The following is a 24,569-nucleotide window of genomic DNA, read 5'->3' as shown; positions in this document are numbered from 1 at the left end:
CAACCCTGTGCTCTCCACTGTGCTCCTCTCCTCTGGCGGCCATTAAAGCTGTGCTTTATCATGTGTTTAATACCCCGCTTAGCTCCACCGACCGACCAGCCGGCTGGAAAACAGACAGACCTCCACAGCTCACTACAGCCCGCTGTGCTTTTAATATGTGGATCTGTACCATGTACACGTTCATAGCAGAATTGGGCCTAGTAGCTACCACACCACAGTAGTAGACTAGTAGCTACCACACCACAGTACTAGACTAGTAGCTACCACACCACAGTAGTAGACTAGTAGCTACCACACCACAGTAGTAGACTAGTAGCTACCACACCACAGCAGTAGACTAGTAGCTACCACACCACAGCAGTAGACTAGTAGCTACCACACCACAGCAGTAGACTAGTAGCTACCACACCACAGTAGTAGACTAGTAGCTACCACACCACAGTAGTAGACTAGTAGCTACCACACCACAGTAGTAGACTAGTAGCTACCACACCACAGTAGTAGACTAGTAGCTACCACACCACAGTAGTAGACTAGTAGCTACCACACCACAGCAGTAGACTAGTAGCTACCACACCACAGTAGTAGACTAGTAGCTACCACACCACAGTAGTAGACTAGTAGCTACCACACCACCGTAGTAGACTAGTAGCTACCACACCACAGTACTAGACTAGTAGCTACCACACCACAGTAGTAGACTAGTAGCTACCACACCACAGTAGTAGACTAGTAGCTACCACACCACAGTAGTAGACTAGTAGCTACCACACCACAGTAGTAGACTAGTAGCTACTACACCACAGTAGTAGACTAGTAGCTACCACACCACAGTAGTAGACTAGTAGCTACCACACCACCGTAGTAGACTAGTAGCTACCACACCACAGTAGTAGACTAGTAGCTACCACACCACAGTAGTAGACTAGTAGCTACCACATCACAGTAGTAGACTAGTAGCTACCACACCACCGTAGTAAACTAGTAGCTACTACACCACAGTAGTAGACTAGTAGCTACCACACCACAGTAGTAGACTAGTAGCTACCACACCACCGTAGTAGACTAGTAGCTACCACACCACAGTAGTAGACTAGTAGCTACCACACCACAGTAGTAGACTAGTAGCTACCACACCACCGTAGTAGACTAGTAGCTACTACACCACAGTACTAGACTAGTAGCTACTACACCACAGTAGTAGACTAGTAGCTACCACACCACAGTACTAGACTAGTAGCTACCACACCACAGTACTAGACTAGTAGCTGTCACACCACAGCAGTAGACTAGTAGCTACCACACCACAGTAGTAGACTAGTAGCTACCATACCACCATAGTAGACTGGTAGCTACCACGCCACAGTAGTAGACTAGTAGCTACCACACCACAGTAGTAGACTAGTAGCTACCACACCACAGCAGTAGACTAGTAGCTACCACACCACAGTAGTAAACTAGTAGCTACCACACCACAGTAGTAGACTAGTAGCTACCACACCACAGTAGTAGACTAGTAGCTACCATACCACCGTAGTAGACTGGTAGCTACCACGCCACAGTAGTAGACTAGTAGCTACCACACCACAGTAGTAGACTAGTAGCTACCACACCACAGCAGTAGACTAGTAGCTACCACACCACAGTAGTAAACTAGTAGCTACCACACCACAGTAGTAGACTAGTAGCTACCACACCACAGTAGTAAACTAGTATCTACCACACCACCGTAGTAGACTAGTAGCTACCACACCACAGTAGTAAACTAGTATCTACCACACCACCGTAGTAGACTAGTAGCTACCACACCACAGTAGTAAACTAGTAGCTACCACACCACAGTAGTAGACTAGTAGCTACCACACCACAGTAGTAAACTAGTATCTACCACACCACCGTAGTAGACTAGTAGCTACCACACCACCGTAGTAGACTAGTAGCTACCACACCACAGTAGTAGACTAGTAGCTACCACACCACAGTAGTAAACTAGTAGCTACCACACCACAGTAGTAGACTAGTAGCTACCACACCACCGTAGTAGACTAGTAGCTACCACACCACAGCAGTAGACTAGTAGCTACCAAACCACAGTAGTAGACTAGTAGCTACTACACCACCGTACGTAGTAAACTAGTAGCTACCACACCACCGTAGTAGACTAGTAGCTACCACTCCACAGTACTAGACTAGTAGCTGTCACACCACAGTAGTAGACTAGTAGCTACCACACCACAGCAGTAGACTAGTAGCTACCACACCACAGTACTAGACTAGTAGCTGTCACACCACAGTAGTAGACTAGTAGCTACCACACCACAGTACTAGACTAGTAGCTACCACACCACAGTAGTAGACTAGTAGCTACCACACCACAGTAGTAAACTCGTAGCTACCACACCACAGTAGTAGACTAGTAGCTACCACACCACAGTAGTAGACTAGTAGCTACCACACCACAGCAGTAGACTAGTAGCTACCACACCACAGTAGTAGACTAGTAGCTACCACATCACAGTAGTAAACTAGTAGCTACCACACCACAGTAGTAAACTGGTAGCTACCACACCACAGTAGTAAACTAGTAGCTACCACACCACAGTAGTAGACTAGTAGCTACCACACCACCGTAGTAGACTAGTAGCTACCACACCACAGTAGTAGACTAGTAGCTACCACACCACAGTAGTAAACTAGTAGCTACCACACCACAGTAGTAAACTAGTAGCTACCACACCACAGTAGTAGACTAGTAGCTACCACACCACAGTAGTAAACTAGTAGCTACCACACCACCGTAGTTGACTAGTAGCTACCACACCACCGTAGTAGACTAGTAGCTACCACACCACCGTAGTAAACTAGTAGCTACCACACCACAGTAGTAGACTAGTATCTACCACACCACCGTAGTAGACTAGTAGCTACCACACCACCGTAGTAGACTAGTAGCTACCACACCACAGTAGTAAACTAGTAGCTACCACACCACAGTAGTAAACTAGTAGCTACCACACCACAGTAGTAGACTAGTAGCTACCACACCACAGTAGTAGACTAGTAGCTACCACACCACAGTAGTAGACTAGTAGCTACCACACCACAGTAGTAGACTAGTAGCTACCACACCACAGTAGTAAACTAGTAGCTGTCACACCACAGTAGTAGACTAGTAGCTACCACACCACCGTAGTAGACTAGTAGCTACCACACCACCGTAGTAGACTAGTAGCTACTACACCACAGTAGTAAACTAGTAGCTACCACACCACAGTACTAGACTAGTAGCTACCACACCACAGTAGTAGACTAGTAGCTACCACACCACCGTAGTAGACTAGTAGCTACTACACCACAGTAGTAAACTAGTAGCTACCACACCACCGTAGTAGACTAGTAGCTACCACACCACGGTAGTAGACTAGTAGCTACCACACCACCGTAGTAAACTAGTAGCCACCACACCACCGTAGTAAACTAGTAGCTACCACACCACAGTAGTAGACTAGTAGCTACCACACCACAGTAGTAGACTAGTAGCTACCACACCACAGTAGTAAACTAGTAGCTACCACACCACCGTAGTAGACTAGTAGCTACCACACCACCGTAGTAGACTAGTAGCTACTACACCACAGTAGTAAACTAGTAGCTACCACACCACAGTAGTAAACTAGTAGCTACCACACCACCGTAGTAGACTAGTAGCTACCACACCACCGTAGTAGACTAGTAGCTACTACACCACAGTAGTAAACTAGTAGCTACCACACCACAGTAGTAAACTAGTAGCTACCACACCACCGTAGTAGACTAGTAGCTACTACACCACAGTAGTAAACTAGTAGCTACCACACCACAGTAGTAGACTAGTAGCTACCACACCACAGTAGTAGACTAGTAGCTACCACACCACAGCAGTAGACTAGTAGCTACCACACCACAGTAGTAGACTAGTAGCTACCACACCACAGTAGTAGACTAGTAGCTACCACACCACAGTAGTAGACTAGTAGCTGCCACACCACCGTGGTAGACTAGTAGCTACCACACCACAGCAGTAGACTAGTAGCTACCACACCACAGTAGTAGACTAGTAGCTACCACACCACAGTAGTAGACTAGTAGCTACCACACCACAGTAGTAGACTAGTAGCTACCACACCACAGTAGTAGACTAGTAGCTACCACACCACAGTAGTAGACTAGTAGCTACCACACCACAGTAGTAGACTAGTAGCTACCACACCACAGTAGTAGACTAGTAGCTGCCACACCACCGTAGTAGACTAGTAGCTACCACACCACAGCAGTAGACTAGTAGCTACCACACCACAGTAGTAGACTAGTAGCTACCACACCACAGTACTAGACTAGTAGCTACCACACCACAGTAGTAAACTAGTAGCTACCACACCACAGTAGTAGACTAGTAGCTACCACACCACAGTAGTAGACTAGTAGCCACCACACCACCGTACTAAACTAGTAGCTACCACACCACAGTAGTAGACTAGTAGCTACCACACCACAGTAGTAAACTAGTAGCTACCACACCACAGTAGTAGACTAGTAGCTACCACACCACAGTAGTAGACTAGTAGCTACCACACCACCGTAGTAGACTAGTAGCTACCACACCACAGTAGTAGACTAGAAGCTGTCACACCACAGTAGTAAACTAGTAGCTACCACACCACATTAGTAGACTAGTAGCTACCACACCACAGTAGTAAACTAGTAGCCACCACACCACCGTAGTAAACTAGTAGCTACCACACCACAGTAGTAAACTAGTAGCTACCACACCACAGTAGTAAACTAGTAGCCACCACACCACCGTAGTAAACTAGTAGCTACCACACCACAGTAGTAAACTAGTAGCTACCACACCACCGTAGTAAACTAGTAGCTACCACACCACCGTAGTAGACTAGTAGCTACCACACCACCGTAGTAGACTAGTAGCTACCACACCACAGTAGTAGACTAGTAGCTACCACACCACAGTAGTAGACTAGTAGCTACCACATCACAGTAGTAAACTAGTAGCTTCCACACCACAGTAGTAAACTAGTAGCTACCACATCACAGTAGTAAACTAGTAGCTACCACACCACCGTAGTAGACTAGTAGCTACCATACCACCGTAGTAGACTGGTAGCTACCACGCCTCGGCAGTAGACTGGTGGCAGCAGCCCCTCGGTAGTAGACTGGTAGCCACCACGCCTCGGTAGTAGACTGGTGGCGGCAGCCCCTCGGTAGTAGACTAGTAGCGGCAGCCCCTTGGTAGTAGACTGGTAGCTACCACGACACGGTAGTAGACTAGTATCTGCCACGGTAGTAGACTGGTGGCGGCTGCGCCGCGGTAGTAGACTGGTGGCGGCAGCCCCTCGGTAGTAGACTGGTGGCGGCAGCCCCTCGGTAGTAGACTGGTGGCGGCAGCCCCTCGGTAGTAGACTGGTGGCGGCAGCCCCTCGGTAGTAGACTGGTTGCGGCAGCCCCTCGGTAGTAGACTAGTGGCGGCTGCCCCTCGGTAGTAGACTGGTGGCGGCAGCCCCTCGGTAGTAGACTGGTTTCGGCAGCCCCTCGGTAGTAGACTGGTAGCTACCACGACACGGTAGTAGACTGTTGGCGGCAGCCCCTCGGTAGTAGACTGGTAGCTACCACGCCTCGGTAGTAGACCGGTGGCGGCAGCCCCTCGGTAGTAGACTAATGGCGGCAGCCCCTCGGTAGTAGACTGGTAGCTACCACGACACAGTAGTAGACTAGTATCTGCCACGGTAGTAGACTGGTGGTGGCTGCGCCGCGGTAGTAGACTGGTGGCGGCAGCCCCTCTGTAGTAGACTGGTGCGGGCAGCCCCTCGGTAGTAGACTGGTGGCGGCAGCCCCTCTGTAGTAGACTGGTGGCGGCAGCCCCTCGGTAGTAGACTGGTGGCGGCAGCCCCTTGGTAGTAGACTGGTGGCGGCAGCCCCTCGGTAATAGACTGGTAGCTACCACGCCTCGGTAGTAGACTGGTGGCGGCAGCCCCTCTGTAGTAGACTGGTGGCGGCAGCCCCTCGGTAGTAGACTGGTGGCGGCAGCCCTTCGGTAGTAGACTGGTGGTGGCAGCCCCTCGGTAGTAGACTGGTAGCTACCACGTCTCGGTAGTAGACTGGTGGCGGCAGCCCCTCGGTAGTAGACTGGTGGCGGCAGCCCATCGGTAGTAGACTGGTGGCGGCAGCCCCTCGGTAGTAGACTGGTAGCTACCACGCCTCGGTAGTAGACTGGTGGCGGCAGCCCCTCGGTAGTAGACTGGTAGCGGCAGCCCCTCGGTAGTAGACTGGTGGCGGCAGCCCCTCGGTAGTAGACTGGTGGCGGCAGCCCCTCGGTAGTAGACTGGTGGCGGCAGCCCCTCTGTAGTAGACTGGTGGCGGCAGCCCCTCTGTAGTAGACTGGTGGCGGCAGCCCCTCTGTAGTAGACTGGTGGCGGCTGCGCCGCGGTGGTAGACTGGTGGCGGCAGCCCCTCGGTAGTAGACTGGTGGCGGCAGCCCCTCGGTAGTAGACCGGTTAGCTACCACGACACGGTAGTAGACTGGTGGCGGCAGCCCCTCGGTAGTAGACTGGTGGCGGCAGCCCCTCGGTAGTAGACTGGTGGCGGCAGCCCCTCGGTAGTAGACTGGTAGCTACCACGCCTCGGTAGTAGACTGGTGGCGGCAGCCCCACGGTAGTAGACTGGTGGCGGCAGCCCCTCTGTAGTAGACTGGTGGCGGCAGCCCCTCTGTAGTAGACTGGTGGCGGCTGCGCCGCGGTGGTAGACTGGTGGCGGCAGCCCCTCGGTAGTAGACTGGTGGCGGCAGCCCCTCGGTAGTAGACTGGTGGCGGCAGCCCCTCGGTAGTAGACTGGTGGCGGCAGCCCCTCTGTAGTAGACTGGTGGCGGCTGCGCCGCGGTGGTAGACTGGTGGCGGCAGCACCACGGTAGTAGACTGGTAGCTACCACGCCTCGGTAGTAGACTGGTGGCGGCAGCCCCTCGGTAGTAGACTGGTGGCGGCAGCCCCTCTGTAGTAGACTGGTGGCGGCAGCCCCTCGGTAGTAGACTGGTGGCGGCAGCCCCTCGGTAGTAGACTGGTGGCGGCAGCGCCACGGTAGTAGACTGGTGGCGGCAGCCCCTCTGTAGTAGACTGGTGGCGGCAGCCCCTCGGTAGTAGACTGGTGGCGGCAGCACCTCGGTAGTAGACTGGTGGCGGCAGCCCCTCGGTAGTAGACTGGTGGCGGCAGCCCCTCTGTAGTAGACTGGTGGCGGCAGCCCCTCTGTAGTAGACTGGTGGCGGCAGCCCCTCTGTAGTAGACTGGTGGCGGCTGCGCCGCGGTGGTAGACTGGTGGCGGCAGCCCCTCGGTAGTAGACTGGTGGCGGCAGCCCCTCGGTAGTAGACCGGTTAGCTACCACGACACGGTAGTAGACTGGTGGCGGCAGCCCCTCGGTAGTAGACTGGTGGCGGCAGCCCCTCGGTAGTAGACTGGTGGCGGCAGCCCCTCGGTAGTAGACTGGTAGCTACCACGCCTCGGTAGTAGACTGGTGGCGGCAGCCCCACGGTAGTAGACTGGTGGCGGCAGCCCCTCTGTAGTAGACTGGTGGCGGCAGCCCCTCTGTAGTAGACTGGTGGCGGCTGCGCCGCGGTGGTAGACTGGTGGCGGCAGCCCCTCGGTAGTAGACTGGTGGCGGCAGCCCCTCGGTAGTAGACTGGTGGTGGCAGCACCACGGTAGTAGACTGGTAGCGGCAGCCCCTCTGTAGTAGACTGGTGGCGGCAGCCCCTCGGTAGTAGACTGGTGGCGGCAGCCCCTCTGTAGTAGACTGGTGGCGGCTGCGCCGCGGTGGTAGACTGGTGGCGGCAGCACCACGGTAGTAGACTGGTAGCTACCACGCCTCGGTAGTAGACTGGTGGCGGCAGCCCCTCGGTAGTAGACTGGTGGCGGCAGCCCCTCTGTAGTAGACTGGTGGCGGCAGCCCCTCGGTAGTAGACTGGTGGCGGCAGCCCCTCGGTAGTAGACTGGTGGCGGCAGCGCCACGGTAGTAGACTGGTGGCGGCAGCCCCTCTGTAGTAGACTGGTGGCGGCAGCCCCTCGGTAGTAGACTGGTGGCGGCAGCACCACGGTAGTAGACTGGTGGCGGCAGCCCCTCTGTAGTAGACTGGTGGCGGCAGCACCACGGTAGTAGACTGGTAGCGGCAGCCCCTCTGTAGTAGACTGGTGGCGGCAGCCCCTCTGTAGTAGACTGGTGGCGGCAGCCCCTCTGTAGTAGACTGGTGGCGGCAGCCCCTCTGTAGTAGACTGGTGGCGGCTGCGCCGCGGTGGTAGACTGGTGGCGGCAGCACCACGGTAGTAGACTGGTAGCTACCACGCCTCGGTAGTAGACTGGTGGCGGCAGCCCCTCTGTAGTAGACTGGTGGCGGCAGCCCCTCTGTAGTAGACTGGTGGCGGCAGCCCCTCGGTAGTAGACTGGTGGCGGCAGCCCCTCGGTAGTAGACTGGTGGCGGCAGCCCCTCGGTAGTAGACTGGTGGCGGCAGCCCCTCGGTAGTAGACTGGTGGCGGCAGCCCCTCTGTAGTAGACTGGTGGCGGCAGCCCCTCGGTAGTAGACTGGTGGCGGCAGCCCCTCGGTAGTAGACTGGTGGCGGCAGCCCCTCGGTAGTAGACTGGTGGCGGCAGCCCCTCGGTAGTAGACTGGTGGCGGCAGCCCCTCGGTAGTAGACTGGTGGCGGCAGCACCACGGTAGTAGACTGGTAGCTACCACGCCTCGGTAGTAGACTGGTGGCGGCAGCCCCTCTGTAGTAGACTGGTGGCGGCAGCCCCTCGGTAGTAGACTGGTAGCTACCACGCCTCGGTAGTAGACTGGAGAGGGACTGTAGGGTCTATGTTTGAGCACTGTTGGTGAGCTGTTTTTTGGAGAAGAGTCCATTTAAGAAGAGTGGGGGCTGCTGGTCGTTTGAACACTGTGTACTGTGTTATGGTCTATTTTGTTGTCCACCAGGCATGCCAACCGCAATGCCAGCTCTCGCTGTTTAGCGCATAAGTTGCCATGGCACTGGCAGTAGCAGGAGTTGGACTCATTTGTTGCCACAGCAGCCACACGACCACGCTGTATCTAAAGATACATACACTTTCTCTGTGTATGTGTGTGCTCAGCTCACAGCACCGCGGTGGGGAGCTGTGAATGAATTCTATGAATACGGGTCGGGAGGGAGGGCACGTCAAAGCTGCGCTACGCTAGCTGAATGCTAATGTCTGTTTCTGCTCTCTGTGGAGCGCTGCTGCTAGTCTCCATCTTTCTCACTCTCTTTCTCTGGACCTCTCTCTCTTTCCACACTTCGCTACCCTGGTTCCTTCTGTTTGTCTGGGGTTGTGTGTGTGGTTTGATGCTAGCCACACTGGGCTGACTGGAAGGGTGTGTGTGGTTTGTTAACGACGCGCAGCGCTGTCTGACACAGGTAAATGAGCACATAGACAGAAGAGAGACTGCTGTCGACTTGATGCTTATTGGCTTTATTCTGCTGTTCTTATTCTGACTGGATTCTATCATTAACAATAAACTACAGGACTACATATTTCTCATTCTGACTGGATTCTATCATTAACAATATACTACAGGACTACATATTTCTCATTCTGACTGGATTCTATCATTAACAATATACTACAGGACTACATATTTCTCATTCTGACTGGATTCTATCATTAACAATATACTACAGGACTACATATTTCTCATTCTGACTGGATTCTATCATTAACAATATACTACAGGACTACATATTTCCGTTATCGAGAACCTTTTAGGTATATACATTCATATGCTATGCTTTTGTAACGACCCTGGCTTTATAAACGCTGAACTCGCGCCCCGGACCTCCGGCTAGAAGGTGGAGGGTTGGAGACCTGCTCCCTGCTGTTTCATTACATTGGTGTCAGAAGAGATCGGACCTCCCATCCACGACAGTGCGTGTGCTTGGCCGACGCGCTCTTTGAAAGGAGGGAGTAGTGTAACCACCCTGGGTTTATAAGAGCAGAAATCGACCCTGCCGCACGAGCATGCTTTTGCGGCACAGTCGATAGCACGCTGGACTTCGGGCTCGAAGGTCGAGGGTACGAGACCTGCTCCCTGCCTGTTTCATTACACTATGTTGTTGTCTTAGGTCTCTCTTTATGTAGTGGTGTCTCGTCTTGATGTGTGTTTTGTCCTATATTTACATTTTGGAAATACGAATTTGTTCTTAGCTGACTTGCCTAGTTTTAATAAAGGTTATATAAATAAATAAAATATTCTCATTGTGTTAGCCATAGTCACCTTGCTTTGGTCAGGCCTTGGAGTCAGCAAACTGTCTATAGAATTGCAATTCATTCCAATTCTTTGCCACTGTGACTCATGACATGAGTCATGTTAAAGAGATACTTCAGGATTTTGGCAATGTTTCCCAGGAGTCAGAAGAACTCGTGGATACCATGTATATGTCTCCGCATGCGGTTTGAACGAAGTTGCTAACTAGCGCAACTGTAAAAGCCAACTAGAGTTTTCGCAATGCCTAGAAGTGTCTACCTCTAACGTCCTTCATACTGCACTCAAACATACAACTGGTATCCACAAGTTCATCTGAGGCTGGGGAAGTAAATAAATCATGAAGCATCCCTTTAACTCATAAGGCCAGGCACAGAAAGTGAAAGTAAGTGAATTGAAATTGAATCCCTCCTCAATGGAAAAATAATTGGCAGTTTTTAAAAATTCCAAACCTGAATTCAATTTGGTTTAATCCCCTTTACTGAATGGAGTTGGGTGGGGAGAAACAATTTAATGGCCCCTGCTTCCCTGCTGTTGGGTTAAAGAAGCTCTCTGCTAGGAGGCATTCCGGCTCAAACATACTCTCCAGTGGCTCAGAATCCCAGGTTTTTAGGAGCAACTGCGCAGCCATTGTGGATATGGTCCATAACTGGCCAGCCTGAGCCATCACACACAGCCATCCAAATCCATTACCCAGATGTTAGTAGAAAATATATGGGACCGTTCAGGAGGGACAGATTGACTGGGCTATTTTGAGCCGCCCAGGCAGCCGTTTGATAAGACTTATTGAAAAATGAAAGGCTCGGCGACCACTCCACAGCATTTGCATAGAGATGGGAATCAGAGCGGAGGCTCCTGTAATGGCTTACCTTCCACTGCCCTGGTTGAGAGGATGAGGGATGAGAACCTCACAGATCCAGTTCTATGGACCAGTTCCAGTTCGATCTCTCTTGGACACCATCTTCTGATATTAGAAGGACTGGCTAAGAGGGGCAAGGTAGTGTTGAGTCAGTCTGATACAGATAGTGTAGTAGGTATTATACTGAGGAATAACACAGGGTCTAGGTAGGGTTGAGTCAGTCTGATACAGATAGTGTAGTAGGTATTATACTGAGGAATAACACGGGGTCTAGGTAGTGTTGAGTCAGTCTGATACAGATAGTGTAGTAGGTATTATACTTAGGAATAACACAGGGTCTAGGTAGGGTTGAGTCAGTCTGATACAGATAGTGTAGTAGGTATTATACTGAGGAATAACACAGGGTCTAGGTAGGGTTGAGTCAGTCTGATACAGATAGTGTAGTAGGTATTATACTGAGGAATAACACAGGGTCTAGGTAGGGTTGAGTCAGTCTGATACAGATAGTGTAGTAGGTACTATACTGAGGAATAACACAGGGTCTAGGTAGTATGGAGTCAGTCTGATACAGATAGTGTAGTAGGTATTATACTGAGGAATAACACAGGGTCTAGGTAGGGTTGAGTCAGTCTGATACAGATAGTGTAGTAGGTATTATACTGAGGAATAACACGGGGTCTAGGTAGTGTTGAGTCAGTCTGATACAGATAGTGTAGTAGGTATTATACTTAGGAATAACACAGGGTCTAGGTAGGGTTGAGTCAGTCTGATACAGATAGTGTAGTAGGTATTATACTGAGGAATAACACAGGGTCTAGGTAGGGTTGAGTCAGTCTGATACAGATAGTGTAGTAGGTATTATACTGAGGAATAACACAGGGTCTAGGTAGGGTTGAGTCAGTCTGATACAGATAGTGTAGTAGGTACTATACTGAGGAATAACACAGGGTCTAGGTAGTATGGAGTCAGTCTGATACAGATAGTGTAGTAGGTATTATACTGAGGAATAACACAGGGTCTAGGTAGGGTTGAGTCAGTCTGATGCAGATAGTGTAGTAGGTATTATACTGAGGAATAACACAGGGTCTAGGTAGGGTTGAGTCAGTCTGATACAGATAGTGTAGTAGGTATTATACTGAGGAATAACACGGGGTCTAGGTAGGGTTGAGTCAGTCTGATACAGAGGGTTTAGAGGAGACCCTCCCTCCCTGTCTTCTCCTCGGTTAGAGGAGACCCTTATCCCTCGGTCTCCTGTCTGTGGAGACCCTAACCCCTCTGTCCCCTGTCTGTGGAGACCCTAACCCCTCTGTCACCTGTCTGTGGAGACCCTAACCCCTCGGTCTCCTGTCTGTGGAGACCCTAACCCCTCTGTCACCTGTCTGTGGAGACCCTAACCCCTCGGTCTCCTGTCTGTGGAGACCCTAACCCCTCTGTCTCCTGTCTGTGGAGACCCTAACCCCTCTGTCCCCTGTCTGTGGAGACCCTAACCCCTCTGTCACCTGTCTGTGGAGACCCTAACCCCTCTGTCCCCTGTCTGTGGAGACCCTAACCCCTCTGTCTCCTGTCTGTGGAGACCCTAACCCCTCTGTCCCCTGTCTGTGGAGACCCTAACCCCTCTGTCCCCTGTCTGTGGAGACCCTAACCCCTCTATTCTCTGTGGCCTATCTAGGATGTAGTGCTGTACTGCCTGGAAAACAGGGTGTGTGACGTCAATCACCGTGACAACGCGGGCTACTGTGCGCTGCACGAGGCATGTGCACGTGGCTGGCTTGCTATCACTCAGCACCTGCTGGAGCACGGTGCCGACGTCAACTGTAGCGCCCAGGAAGGCACCAGGTAGACACACACACACACACACACTTAAGCATGGACACTCACTTTCTCTCTCACTAACACACAGGCCAGACATATGGACACGGACAATTGCCTTCCAAGGCTCTGTACATAACGCCAGTGTGTGTGTGTGGCGTGTCTGTCTCCCTCCCCCCCAGGCCCCTACATGACGCGGTGGAGAATGACCATCTGGAAGTGGTCCGTCTGCTGCTGTCCTACGGAGCTGACCCAACCCTGGCTACGTACTCTGGCCGCAGCCTCCTCCGCATGACACACTCCCACGGCATGGAGGGATTCCTCTCTGGTAAGACTGCTTTAGAGATGGTGTGTGTGTGTGTTCCTCATCTGTGGGGGACACAGTATCATCCTCGGGAGTTGCACCGCGTTACCCCACTATCAGGTTACTTAGCAACAGCTGCAGAGGGGTCGTCCTCTAAGGGCTGGCCCTTGTGAGCGGTGCAGTGAGGGGGAGAGAGGTTGCCTGACGACTCAAACAGAATACTTCCACTGTTCTATGTTCACTACATACTTCAGTCTGAGACTGCCGTCAGGGAGGTCGTTGGTGGGGACGTCAGGGAGGTCGTTGGTGGGTGCCGTCAGGGAGGTCGTTGGTGGGGACGTCAGGGAGGTCGTTGGTGGGGACGTCAGGGAGGTCGTTGGTGGGGACGTCAAAACAAAGTCACCGGCGATTGGATCAATGACGAACTTTCAAAACACGGCTTTGCCTACGTGTATTCTGGCTCTGGCCCAACACAGCGGTTTCTGGGGGCCAGGACAGGGAACTGACGGCCTCATTACACACACACAGACACACACACACGCCCAGGCACCACACAGTTTAAATGGATGGTGAGGAGATATACCAAGGGGAAGTAGAGGACAGCGTTCCATTGAGTGCTTGAGAGAACCGCAGTGAGCTAGCATCCCTCGCTCCCTCTCTCTCTCTTCCTCCCTCCCTCTCTTCCTCTCTCTCTCTTCCTCCCTCCATCCGTTCTCTATTTCAGGGCATTATTAATCAGCCCTGCTCTGGCGCGCACACACACACACACACACACACACACTTTCCTCCTCTTATACACACTCCAACAGCGATTGCCAAACGGTGCCTAGTTCACTCCACTCACCTAACCTGATCTGTGCTTCCCAGAGAGAGAGAGAAAACGCACAACAAATCCAATTCATTTAGTTAAAAGGGGGATTAGAATTTCCCCCTTCAGTTCAATTCCACAGTGGCCCACACTGCTGCTTCAGCTCCAGCCCTCTCTGCCTCTCTCCACTCACTAATCCTCAAGTGTTGATGAGTTGATACTATTTTACATAAGCCTGCCCACTAGGAGCACCCCAGAACCCACTAGGAGCACTCCCTCCCTCCTTGTCCTCTCCTCCCTCCCTCCCTCCCTGTCTTCTCCTCCCTCTCTTCCCTCTGGCCTTTCTGCCCCTCTTCCCTCCCTGGACTCTCCTCTCTCCCTGGACTCTCCTCTCTCTCTTCCCTCCCTGGACTCTCCTCTCTCTCTTCCCTCCCTCCCTGGACTCTCCTCTCTCCCTGGACTCTCCTCTCTCTCTTCCCTCCCTGGACTCTCCTCTCTCTCTTTCCTCCCTGTACGCTTCTCTCTCTCTTCCCTCTCTGGACTCTTCTCTCTCTCTTCCCTCCCTGGACTCCTCTCTCTCTTCCTTCCCCTGGACTCTCCTCTCTCTCTTCCTTCCTCTGGACTCTCCTCTCTCCCTTCCCTCCCTGGACTCTCCTCTCTCTCTTCCCTCTCTGGACTCTCCTCTCTCCTTCCCTCCCTGGACTCTCCTCTCTCTCTTCCCTCCATGGACTCTCCTCTCTCTCTGGAGTCTCCTCTCTCTCTTTCCTCTCTGGACTCTCCTCTCTCTCTGGACTCTCCTCTCTCTCTTTCCTCTCTGGACTCTCCTCTCTCTCTGGACTCTCCTCTCTCTCTTCCCTCTCTGGACTCTCCTCTCTCTCTTCCCTCCCTGGACTCTCCTCTCTCTCTTCCCTCCCTGGACTCTCCTCTCTCTCTTCCTTCCTCTGGACTATCCTCTCTCCCTTCCCTGCCTGGACTCTCCTCTCTCTCTTCCTTCCTCTGGACTCTCTTCTCTCTCTTCCCTCTCTGGACTCTCCTCTCTCCTTCCCTCTCTGGACTCTCCTCTCTCTCTTCCCTCTCTGGACTCTCCTCTCTCTCTTCCCTCCCTGCACTCTCCTCTCTCTCTTCCCTCTCTGGACTCTCCTCTCTCTCTTCCCTCTCTGGACTCTCCACTCTCTCTTCCCTCCCTGGACTCTCCTCTCTCTCTCTCTGGACTCTCCTCTCTCTCTCTGGACTCTCCTCTCTCTCTCTGGACTCTCCTCTCTCTCTTCCCTCCCTGGACTCTCCTCTCTCTCTCTCTGGACTCTCATCTCTCTCTCTGGACTCTCCTCTCTCTCTTCCCTCTCTGGACTCTCCTCTCTCCCTTCCCTGCCTGGACTCTCCTCTCTCTCTTCCTTCCTCTGGACTCTCTTCTCTCTCTTCCCTCTCTGGACTCTCCTCTCTCCTTCCCTCTCTGGACTCTCCTCTCTCTCTTCCCTCTCTGGACTCTCCTCTCTCTCTTCCCTCCCTGCACTCTCCTCTCTCTCTTCCCTCTCTGGACTCTCCTCTCTCTCTTCCCTCTCTGGACTCTCCACTCTCTCTTCCCTCTCTGGACTCTCCTCTCTTTCTTCCCTCCCTGGACTCTCCTCTCTCTCTTCCCTCTCTGGACTCTCCTCTCTCTCTTCCCTCCCTGGACTCTCCTCTCTCTCTTCCCTCCCTGGACTCTCCTCTCTCTCTCTGGACTCTCCTCTCTCTCTCTGGACTCTCCTCTCTCTCTCTGGACTCTCCTCTCTCACTTCCCTCCCTGGACTCTCCTCTCTCTCTCTCTGGACTCTCCTCTCTCTCTCTGGACTCTCCTCTCTCTCTTCCTTCCCCTGGACTCTCCTCTCTCTCTTCCTTCCTCTGGACTCTCCTCTCTCCCTTCCCTCCCTGGACTCTCCTCTCTCTCTTCCCTCTCTGGACTCTCCTCTCTCCTTCCCTCCCTGGACTCTCCTCTCTCTCTTCCCTCCATGGACTCTCCTCTCTCTCTGGAGTCTCCTCTCTCTCTTTCCTCTCTGGACTCTCCTCTCTCTCTGGACTCTCCTCTCTCTCTTTCCTCTCTGGACTCTCCTCTCTCTCTGGACTCTCCTCTCTCTCTTCCCTCTCTGGACTCTCCTCTCTCTCTTCCCTCCCTGGACTCTCCTCTCTCTCTTCCCTCCCTGGACTCTCCTCTCTCTCTTCCTTCCTCTGGACTATCCTCTCTCCCTTCCCTGCCTGGACTCTCCTCTCTCTCTTCCTTCCTCTGGACTCTCTTCTCTCTCTTCCCTCTCTGGACTCTCCTCTCTCCTTCCCTCTCTGGACTCTCCTCTCTCTCTTCCCTCTCTGGACTCTCCTCTCTCTCTTCCCTCCCTGCACTCTCCTCTCTCTCTTCCCTCTCTGGACTCTCCTCTCTCTCTTCCCTCTCTGGACTCTCCACTCTCTCTTCCCTCCCTGGACTCTCCTCTCTCTCTCTCTGGACTCTCCTCTCTCTCTCTGGACTCTCCTCTCTCTCTCTGGACTCTCCTCTCTCTCTTCCCTCCCTGGACTCTCCTCTCTCTCTCTCTGGACTCTCATCTCTCTCTCTGGACTCTCCTCTCTCTCTTCCCTCTCTGGACTCTCCTCTCTCCCTTCCCTGCCTGGACTCTCCTCTCTCTCTTCCTTCCTCTGGACTCTCTTCTCTCTCTTCCCTCTCTGGACTCTCCTCTCTCCTTCCCTCTCTGGACTCTCCTCTCTCTCTTCCCTCTCTGGACTCTCCTCTCTCTCTTCCCTCCCTGCACTCTCCTCTCTCTCTTCCCTCTCTGGACTCTCCTCTCTCTCTTCCCTCTCTGGACTCTCCACTCTCTCTTCCCTCTCTGGACTCTCCTCTCTTTCTTCCCTCCCTGGACTCTCCTCTCTCTCTTCCCTCTCTGGACTCTCCTCTCTCTCTTCCCTCCCTGGACTCTCCTCTCTCTCTTCCCTCCCTGGACTCTCCTCTCTCTCTCTGGACTCTCCTCTCTCTCTCTGGACTCTCCTCTCTCTCTCTGGACTCTCCTCTCTCACTTCCCTCCCTGGACTCTCCTCTCTCTCTCTCTGGACTCTCCTCTCTCTCTCTGGACTCTCCTCTCTCTCTTCCCTCTCTGGACTCTCCTCTCGCTCTTCCCTCCCTGGACTCTCCTCTCTCTCTTCCCTCTCTGGACTCTCCTCTCTCTCTCTGGACTCTCCTCTCTCTCTCTGGACTCTCCTCTCTCTCTTCCCTCCCTGGACTCTCCTCTCTCTCTCTCTGGACTCTCATCTCTCTCTCTGGACTCTCCTCTCTCTCTTCCCTCTCTGGACTCTCCTCTCTCCCTTCCCTGCCTGGACTCTCCTCTCTCTCTTCCTTCCTCTGGACTCTCTTCTCTCTCTTCCCTCTCTGGACTCTCCTCTCTCCTTCCCTCTCTGGACTCTCCTCTCTCTCTTCCCTCTCTGGACTCTCCTCTCTCTCTTCCCTCCCTGCACTCTCCTCTCTCTCTTCCCTCTCTGGACTCTCCTCTCTCTCTTCCCTCTCTGGACTCTCCACTCTCTCTTCCCTCTCTGGACTCTCCTCTCTTTCTTCCCTCCCTGGACTCTCCTCTCTCTCTTCCCTCTCTGGACTCTCCTCTCTCTCTTCCCTCCCTGGACTCTCCTCTCTCTCTTCCCTCCCTGGACTCTCCTCTCTCTCTCTGGACTCTCCTCTCTCACTTCCCTCCCTGGACTCTCCTCTCTCTCTCTCTGGACTCTCCTCTCTCTCTCTGGACTCTCCTCTCTCTCTTCCCTCTCTGGACTCTCCTCTCGCTCTTCCCTCCCTGGACTCTCCTCTCTCTCTTCCCTCTCTGGACTCTCCTCTCTCTCTTCCCTCTCTGGACTCTCCTTTCTCTCTTCCCTCTCTTGATTCTCCTCTCTCTTTTCCCTCCCTGGACTCTCCTCTCTCTCTCTCTGGACTCTCCTCTCTCTCTCTCTCTCTCTGAGCACCCCAGAACCCACTAGGAGCACTCCCTCCCTCCTTGTCCTCTCCTCCCTCCCTCCCTCCCTGTCTTCTCCTCCCTCTCTTCCCTCTGGCCTTTCTGCCCCTCTTCCCTCCCTGGACTCTCCTCTCTCCCTGGACTCTCCTCTCTCTCTTCCCTCCCTGGACTCTCCTCTCTCTCTTCCCTCCCTCCCTGGACTCTCCTCTCTCCCTGGACTCTCCTCTCTCTCTTTCCTCCCTGGACGCTTCTCTCTCTCTTCCCTCTCTGGACTCTTCTCTCTCTCTTCCCTCCCTGGACTCCTCTCTCTCTTCCTTCCCCTGGACTCTCCTCTCTCTCTTCCTTCCTCTGGACTCTCCTCTCTCCCTTCCCTCCCTGGACTCTCCTCTCTCTCTCTTCCCTCTCTGGACTCTCCTCTCTCCTTCCCTCTCTGGACTCTCCTCTCTCTCTTCCCTCCCTGGACTCTCCTCTCTCTCTTCCCTCCCTGGACTCTCCTCTCTCTCTCTGGACTCTCCTCTCTCTCTCTGGACTCTCCTCTCTCACTTCCCTCCCTGGACTCTCCTCTCTCTCTCTCTGGACTCTCCTCTCTCTCTCTGGACTCTCCTCTCTCTCTTCCCTCTCTGGACTCTCCTCTCGCTCTTCCCTCCCTGGACTCTCCTCTCTCTCTTCCCTCTCTGGACTCTCCTCTCTCTCTTCCCTCTCTGGACTCTCCTTTCTCTCTTCCCTCTCTTGATTCTCCTCTCTCTTTTCCCTCCCTGGACTCTCCTCTCTCTCTCTCTGGACTCTCCTCTCTCTCTCTCTCTCTCTGAGCACCCCAGAACCCACTAGGAGCACTCCCTCCCTCCTTGTCCTCTCCTCCCTCCCTCCCTCCCTCCCTGTCTTCTCCTCCCTCTCTTCCCTCTGGCCTTTCTGCCCCTCTTCCCTCCCTGGACTCTCCTCTCTCCCTGGACTCTCCTCTCTCTCTTCCCTCCCTGGACTCTCCTCTCTCTCTTCCCTCCCTCCCTGGACTCTCCTCTCTCCCTGGACTCTCCTCTCTCTCTTCCCTCCCTGGACTCTCCTCTCTCTCTTCCCTCCCTGGACTCTCCTCTCTCTCTTTCCTCCCTGGACGCTTCTCTCTCTCTTCCCTCTCTGGACTCTTCTCTCTCTCTTCCCTCCCTGGACTCCTCTCTCTCTTCCTTCCCCTGGACTCTCCTCTCTCTCTTCCTTCCTCTGGACTCTCCTCTCTCCCTTCCCTCCCTGGACTCTCCTCTCTCTCTCTTCCCTCTCTGGACTCTCCTCTCTCCTTCCCTCCCTGGACTCTCCTCTCTCTCTTCCCTCCATGGACTCTCCTCTCTCTCTGGAGTCTCCTCTCTCTCTTTCCTCTCTGGACTCTCCTCTCTCTCTGGACTCTCCTCTCTCTCTTTCCTCTCTGGACTCTCCTCTCTCTCTGGACTCTCCTCTCTCTCTTCCCTCTCTGGACTCTCCTCTCTCTCTTCCCTCCCTGGACTCTCCTCTCTCTCTTCCCTCCCTGGACTCTCCTCTCTCTCTTCCTTCCTCTGGACTATCCTCTCTCCCTTCCCTGCCTGGACTCTCCTCTCTCTCTTCCTTCCTCTGGACTCTCTTCTCTCTCTTCCCTCTCTGGACTCTCCTCTCTCCTTCCCTCTCTGGACTCTCCTCTCTCTCTTCCCTCTGGACTCTCCTCTCTCTCTTCCCTCCCTGCACTCTCCTCTCTCTCTTCCCTCTCTGGACTCTCCTCTCTCTCTTCCCTCTCTGGACTCTCCACTCTCTCTTCCCTCCCTGGACTCTCCTCTCTCTCTCTGGACTCTCCTCTCTCTCTCTGGACTCTCCTCTCTCTCTCTGGACTCTCCTCTCTCTCTTCCCTCCCTGGACTCTCGTCTCTCTCTCTCTGGACTCTCATCTCTCTCTCTGGACTCTCCTCTCTCTCTTCCCTCTCTGGACTCTCCTCTCTCCCTTCCCTGCCTGGACTCTCCTCTCTCTCTTCCTTCCTCTGGACTCTCTTCTCTCTCTTCCCTCTCTGGACTCTCCTCTCTCCTTCCCTCTCTGGACTCTCCTCTCTCTCTTCCCTCTCTGGACTCTCCTCTCTCTCTTCCCTCCCTGCACTCTCCTCTATCTCTTCCCTCTCTGGACTCTCCTCTCTCTTTTCCCTCTCTGGACTCTCCACTCTCTCTTCCCTCTCTGGACTCTCCTCTCTTTCTTCCCTCCCTGGACTCTCCTCTCTCTCTTCCCTCTCTGGACTCTCCTCTCTCTCTTCCCTCCCTGGACTCTCCTCTCTCTCTTCCCTCCCTGGACTCTCCTCTCTCTCTCTGGACTCTCCTCTCTCTCTCTGGACTCTCCTCTCTCTCTCTGGACTCTCCTCTCTCTCTTCCCTCCCTGGACTCTCCTCTCTCTCTCTCTGGACTCTCCTCTCTCTCTCTGGACTCTCCTCTCTCTCTTCCCTCCCTGGACTCTCCTGTCTCTCTTCCCTCCCTGGACTCTCCTGTCTCTCTTCCCTCCCTGGACTCTCCTCTCTCTCTTCCCTCCCTTGACTCTCCTCTCTCTCTCTGGACTCTCCTCTCTCTCTTCCCTCTCTGGACTCTCCTCTCTCTCTTCCCTCCCTGGACTCTCCTGTCTCTCTTCCCTCTCTTGATTCTCCTCTCTCTTTTCCCTCCCTGGACTCTCCTCTCTCTCTCTCTCTTCCCTCTCTTGATTCTCCTCTCTCTCTATTCCCTCCCTGGACTCTCCTCTCTCTCTCTGGACTCTCCTCTCTCTCTTCCCCCTCTGGACTCTCCTCTCTCTCTTCCCTCCCTGGACTCTCCTGTCTCTCTTCCCTCCCTGGACTCTCCTGTCTCTCTTCCCTCCCTGGACTCTCCTTTCTCTCTTCCCTCTCTTGATTCTCCTCTCTCTCTTCCCTCCCTGGACTCTCCTCTCGCTCTCTTTGGACTCTCTCTCTTCCCTCTCCGGACTCTCCTTTCTATCTTCCCTCCTTGGACTCTCTTCCCTCCCTGGACTCTCTCTCCCTTCCTGGACTCTCTCTCCCTCTCAGGCCTTCCCTCCCTGGCCTCTGGGACTTCTACAGGGATTCTCTGGGATTTTGTTTCCTAATCCTGTTATTTGCGAGGTAGATCTCTCGTTCCCGAATGCCTTGGACTGAGCAGGGAAACAAAACAACAGCTGAAATAGCCGTGTGTTTCCGTGTCTGTGTGGAGCTGGAAGTATGGTGGTGATGTAACACAGAGGCGGTGTGTGTCGGTAGAGAGACGTATCTCCATTGACACACACACACACACACACACACACACACACACACACACACACTGCCCTGAGCGCTGAGTGCTGCAATATCGTGACCCACATTACCCAGGGAGAGCAGAGAGCTGGGGGCAGAAGGAGGGGTGGACGGGGGTAGCAATCAGAGCCAGGCACCTCTCTTTTCTTCTCTTCTCTGCTCTCCCTCGCTCCCTCTCTCCCTCCGCTCTCCTCCCCTAATCACCACTTCCCACTTAGCATTTAAAACGGCTGCTTCCCCCGCAAACCACAGAGCAGCATGGCCACAGAGCAGCACGGCCACAGAGCAGCACGGCCACAGAGCAGCACGGCCACAGAGCAGCACGGCCACAGAGCAGCACGGCCACAGAGCCAGCCTGTCATTTAAAGCTATGGGGAGCACAGTGCTCAGCTATACCCTGCTGACACACACACACACACACACACACACTGCAGAGAGGCATATATACAAGCCAGCACTAACAAATGAACACACTCAGTGGCGTTGCAGGGTAATAGCCTCTTCATCCTTCCTTCCGTGCTCTCGTTCCCTTCCTCTCTCCGTCTCAACTCCCAGGCTTTGTGTAAGACCACGTTAGAGACCGAGCGAGCGGAAGGCACGGCAAGCGCAAGGAAGCTAGAAACAGTGAGTGTGTGAAATAGAGAGAGTGAGTACGACTAAAAGACAGATGGAGGGAGCGTGAAGAGAGAGAGAATGAAATATAGAGGGAGGGTTAGTGTGACAGAGAGAACTGGAACGAGGCTGAGCAAGCATGAAGGAGCTAGAGAGAGAATGAAAGATGGAGCGAGAGGAAGTAGAGAGAGAGGGAGAGAGAGAAGGGGGGCATGGTAAATCGGCAGGTTTGTATGGATGTGCTGCCTGCCAGTCTGATTTCTACCTCCTCCCCCAATGTGTTCCCTCTCCCTGGGAGCTCTAATCAGCAGCTAGCACAACACACACTTTCTTACTTTCCTTCGCCTCGTTCTTTCTCTCTCCTTTCTCTCTCTTTCTCTCCCTTTTCCATCTCCCTAATACCCCTCTCTCTCTCTACCACTCTCTCCTTTCCCTCTCTGCCTCGCTCTCTCCTTTCCCTCTCTGCCTCTCTTTCTCCTTTCCCTCTCTGCCTCTCTCTCTCCTTTCCCTCTCTGCCTCTCTCTCCTTTCCCTCTCTGCCTCTCTCTCTCCTTTCCCTCTCTTCCTCTCTCTCTCCTTTCCCTCTCTGCCTCTCTCTCCTTCCCTCTCTGCCTCTCTCTCCTTTCCCTCTCTGCCTCTCTCTCCTTTCCCTCTCTGCCACTCTCTCTGCCTCTCTCTCTCCTTTCCCTCTCTGCCTCTCTCTCTCCTTTCCCTCTCTGCCTCTCTCTCTCCTTTCCCTCTCTGCCTCTCTCTCCTTTCCCTCTCTCTCTTTCTCTGTCGTTCCGTGGGTTTTTTAATGAGGCTTAACTGCTGAATCCCTGAATGGCTGTAGCTGGCACAACACTCCCTTGCTGCCTCTGGCACTGCCACACTACCCACCCAACGCCAAGCCCCCGCACAGCTGCCCCCGCTCCCACACCGGCTCCCTGTGCGCAAGCACACACACACAAACACGCACACACACACAGAATGCAAACATAGTGACCTGCTGTCCAAGCAGCCGGAGCCGTTTTTAAATGAACACTCGGTGGAGTGAACACCCGGTGATTTAAGTGTGTGTGTGTGTGTGAGAGCGTGCATGGCTCCCTAGCGGCTTTGAAGGCTCCCGAGTGGAATCTGATTAGAGATGCATGTCTGACACACACTGCCGTGCTCCGCCTGTTCCACCGTGAGGCAGAGTGGGGGGCCAGGGTGGGGGGCGGGGGGACAGGGTGGGGGGCCAGGTTGGGGGGCGGGGGCCAGGGTGGGGGGCCGGGTGGGGGGCGGGGGGCAAAGGTGTGGGGGGCGTGGGGGCCAGGGTGGGGGGGCGGGGGGCCATGGTGGGGGGCGTGGGGGCCAGGGTGGGGGGCGGGGCTTATACGGCCTCTTTTCCTGTTTATAGCTGTACTGTGTCTCTCTGCTCTGTCCCTGTTTATAGCTGTACCGTGTCTCTCTCTGCTCTGTCCCTGTTTATAGCTGTACCGTGTCTCTCTCTGCTCTGTCCCTGTTTATAGCTGTACCGTGTCTCTCTCTGCTCTGTCTCTGTTTATAGCTGTACCGTGTCTCTCTCTGCTCTGTCTCTGTTTATAGCTGTACCGTGTCTCTCTGTCTCTGCTCTGTCCCTGTTTATAGCTGTACCGTGTCTCTCTCTCTCTCTCTGCTCTGTTCCTGTTTGAAGCTGTACCGTGTCTCTCTCTCTCTGCTCTGTCCCTGTTTATAGCTGTACCGTGTCTCTCTCTCTCTCTGCTCTGTCCTTGTTTATAGCTGTATCGTGTCTCTCTCTCTCTACTCTGTCCCTGTTTATAGCTGTACCGTGTCTCTCTCTGCTCTGTCCCTGTTTATAGCTGTACCGTGTCTCTCTCTGCTCTGTCTCTGTTTATAGCTGTACCGTGTCTCTCTCTGCTCTGTCTCTGTTTATAGCTGTACCGTGTCTCTCTGCTCTGTCTCTGTTTATAGCTGTACCGTGTCTCTCTCTCTCTGCTCTGTCCCTGTTTATAGCTGTACCGTGTCTCTCTCTCTCTCTCTGCTCTGTTCCTGTTTATAGCTGTACCGTGTCTCTCTCTCTCTGCTCTGTCCCTGTTTATAGCTGTACCGTGTCTCTCTCTCTCTCTCTGCTCTATTCCTGTTTATAGCTGTACCGTGTCTCTCTCTCTCTACTCTGTCCCTGTTTATAGCTGTACCGTGTCTCTCTCTCTCTGCTCTGTCCCTGTTTATAGCTGTACCGTGTCTCTCTCTCTCTGCTCTGTCCCTGTTTATAGCTGTACCGTGTCTTTCTCTGCTCTGTCCCTGTTTATAGCTGTACCGTGTCTCTCTCTGCTCTGTCCCTGTTTATAGCTGTACCGTGTTTCTCTCTGCTCTGTCCCTGTTTATAGCTGTACCGTGTCTCTCTCCCCCTGCTCTGTCCCTGTTTAGAGCTGTACCGTGTCTCTCTCTGCTCTGTCCCTGTTTATAGCTGTACCGTGTCTCTCTCTCTCTGCTCTGTTCCTGTTTAGAGATGTACAGTGTCTCTCTCTGCTCTGTCCCTGTTTATAGCTGTACCGTGTCTCTCTCTCTCTGCTCTGTCCCTGTTTATAGCTGTACCGTGTCTCTCTTTGCTCTGTCCCTGTTTATAGCTGTACCATGTCTCTCTCTGCTCTGTCCCTGTTTATAGCTGTACCGTGTCTCTCTCTG

General features: G+C 53.5%; 1 protein-coding gene across 1 annotated transcript in view; it reads left to right on the top strand.

Moving 5' to 3' along the window:
* Positions 1–24,569, top strand: part of bcor (BCL6 corepressor) — a 90,032-nt gene that overhangs the window by 54,057 nt on the left and 11,406 nt on the right. Inside the window, exons 10-11 of the mRNA XM_036951880.1 lie at positions 12,843–13,009; positions 13,165–13,310. Of these exons, the coding sequence (XP_036807775.1) occupies positions 12,843–13,009; positions 13,165–13,310 (313 nt within the window). The remainder of the gene's footprint in view (positions 1–12,842; positions 13,010–13,164; positions 13,311–24,569) is intronic.

Source organism: Oncorhynchus mykiss, chromosome 18, assembly GCF_013265735.2.
Source record: "Oncorhynchus mykiss isolate Arlee chromosome 18, USDA_OmykA_1.1, whole genome shotgun sequence".
Taxonomy (NCBI): Eukaryota; Metazoa; Chordata; class Actinopteri; order Salmoniformes; family Salmonidae; genus Oncorhynchus; species Oncorhynchus mykiss.
The sequence above is the reverse complement of the archived record's forward strand: the minus strand, read 5'-3'. Positions and strand labels throughout refer to the sequence as shown.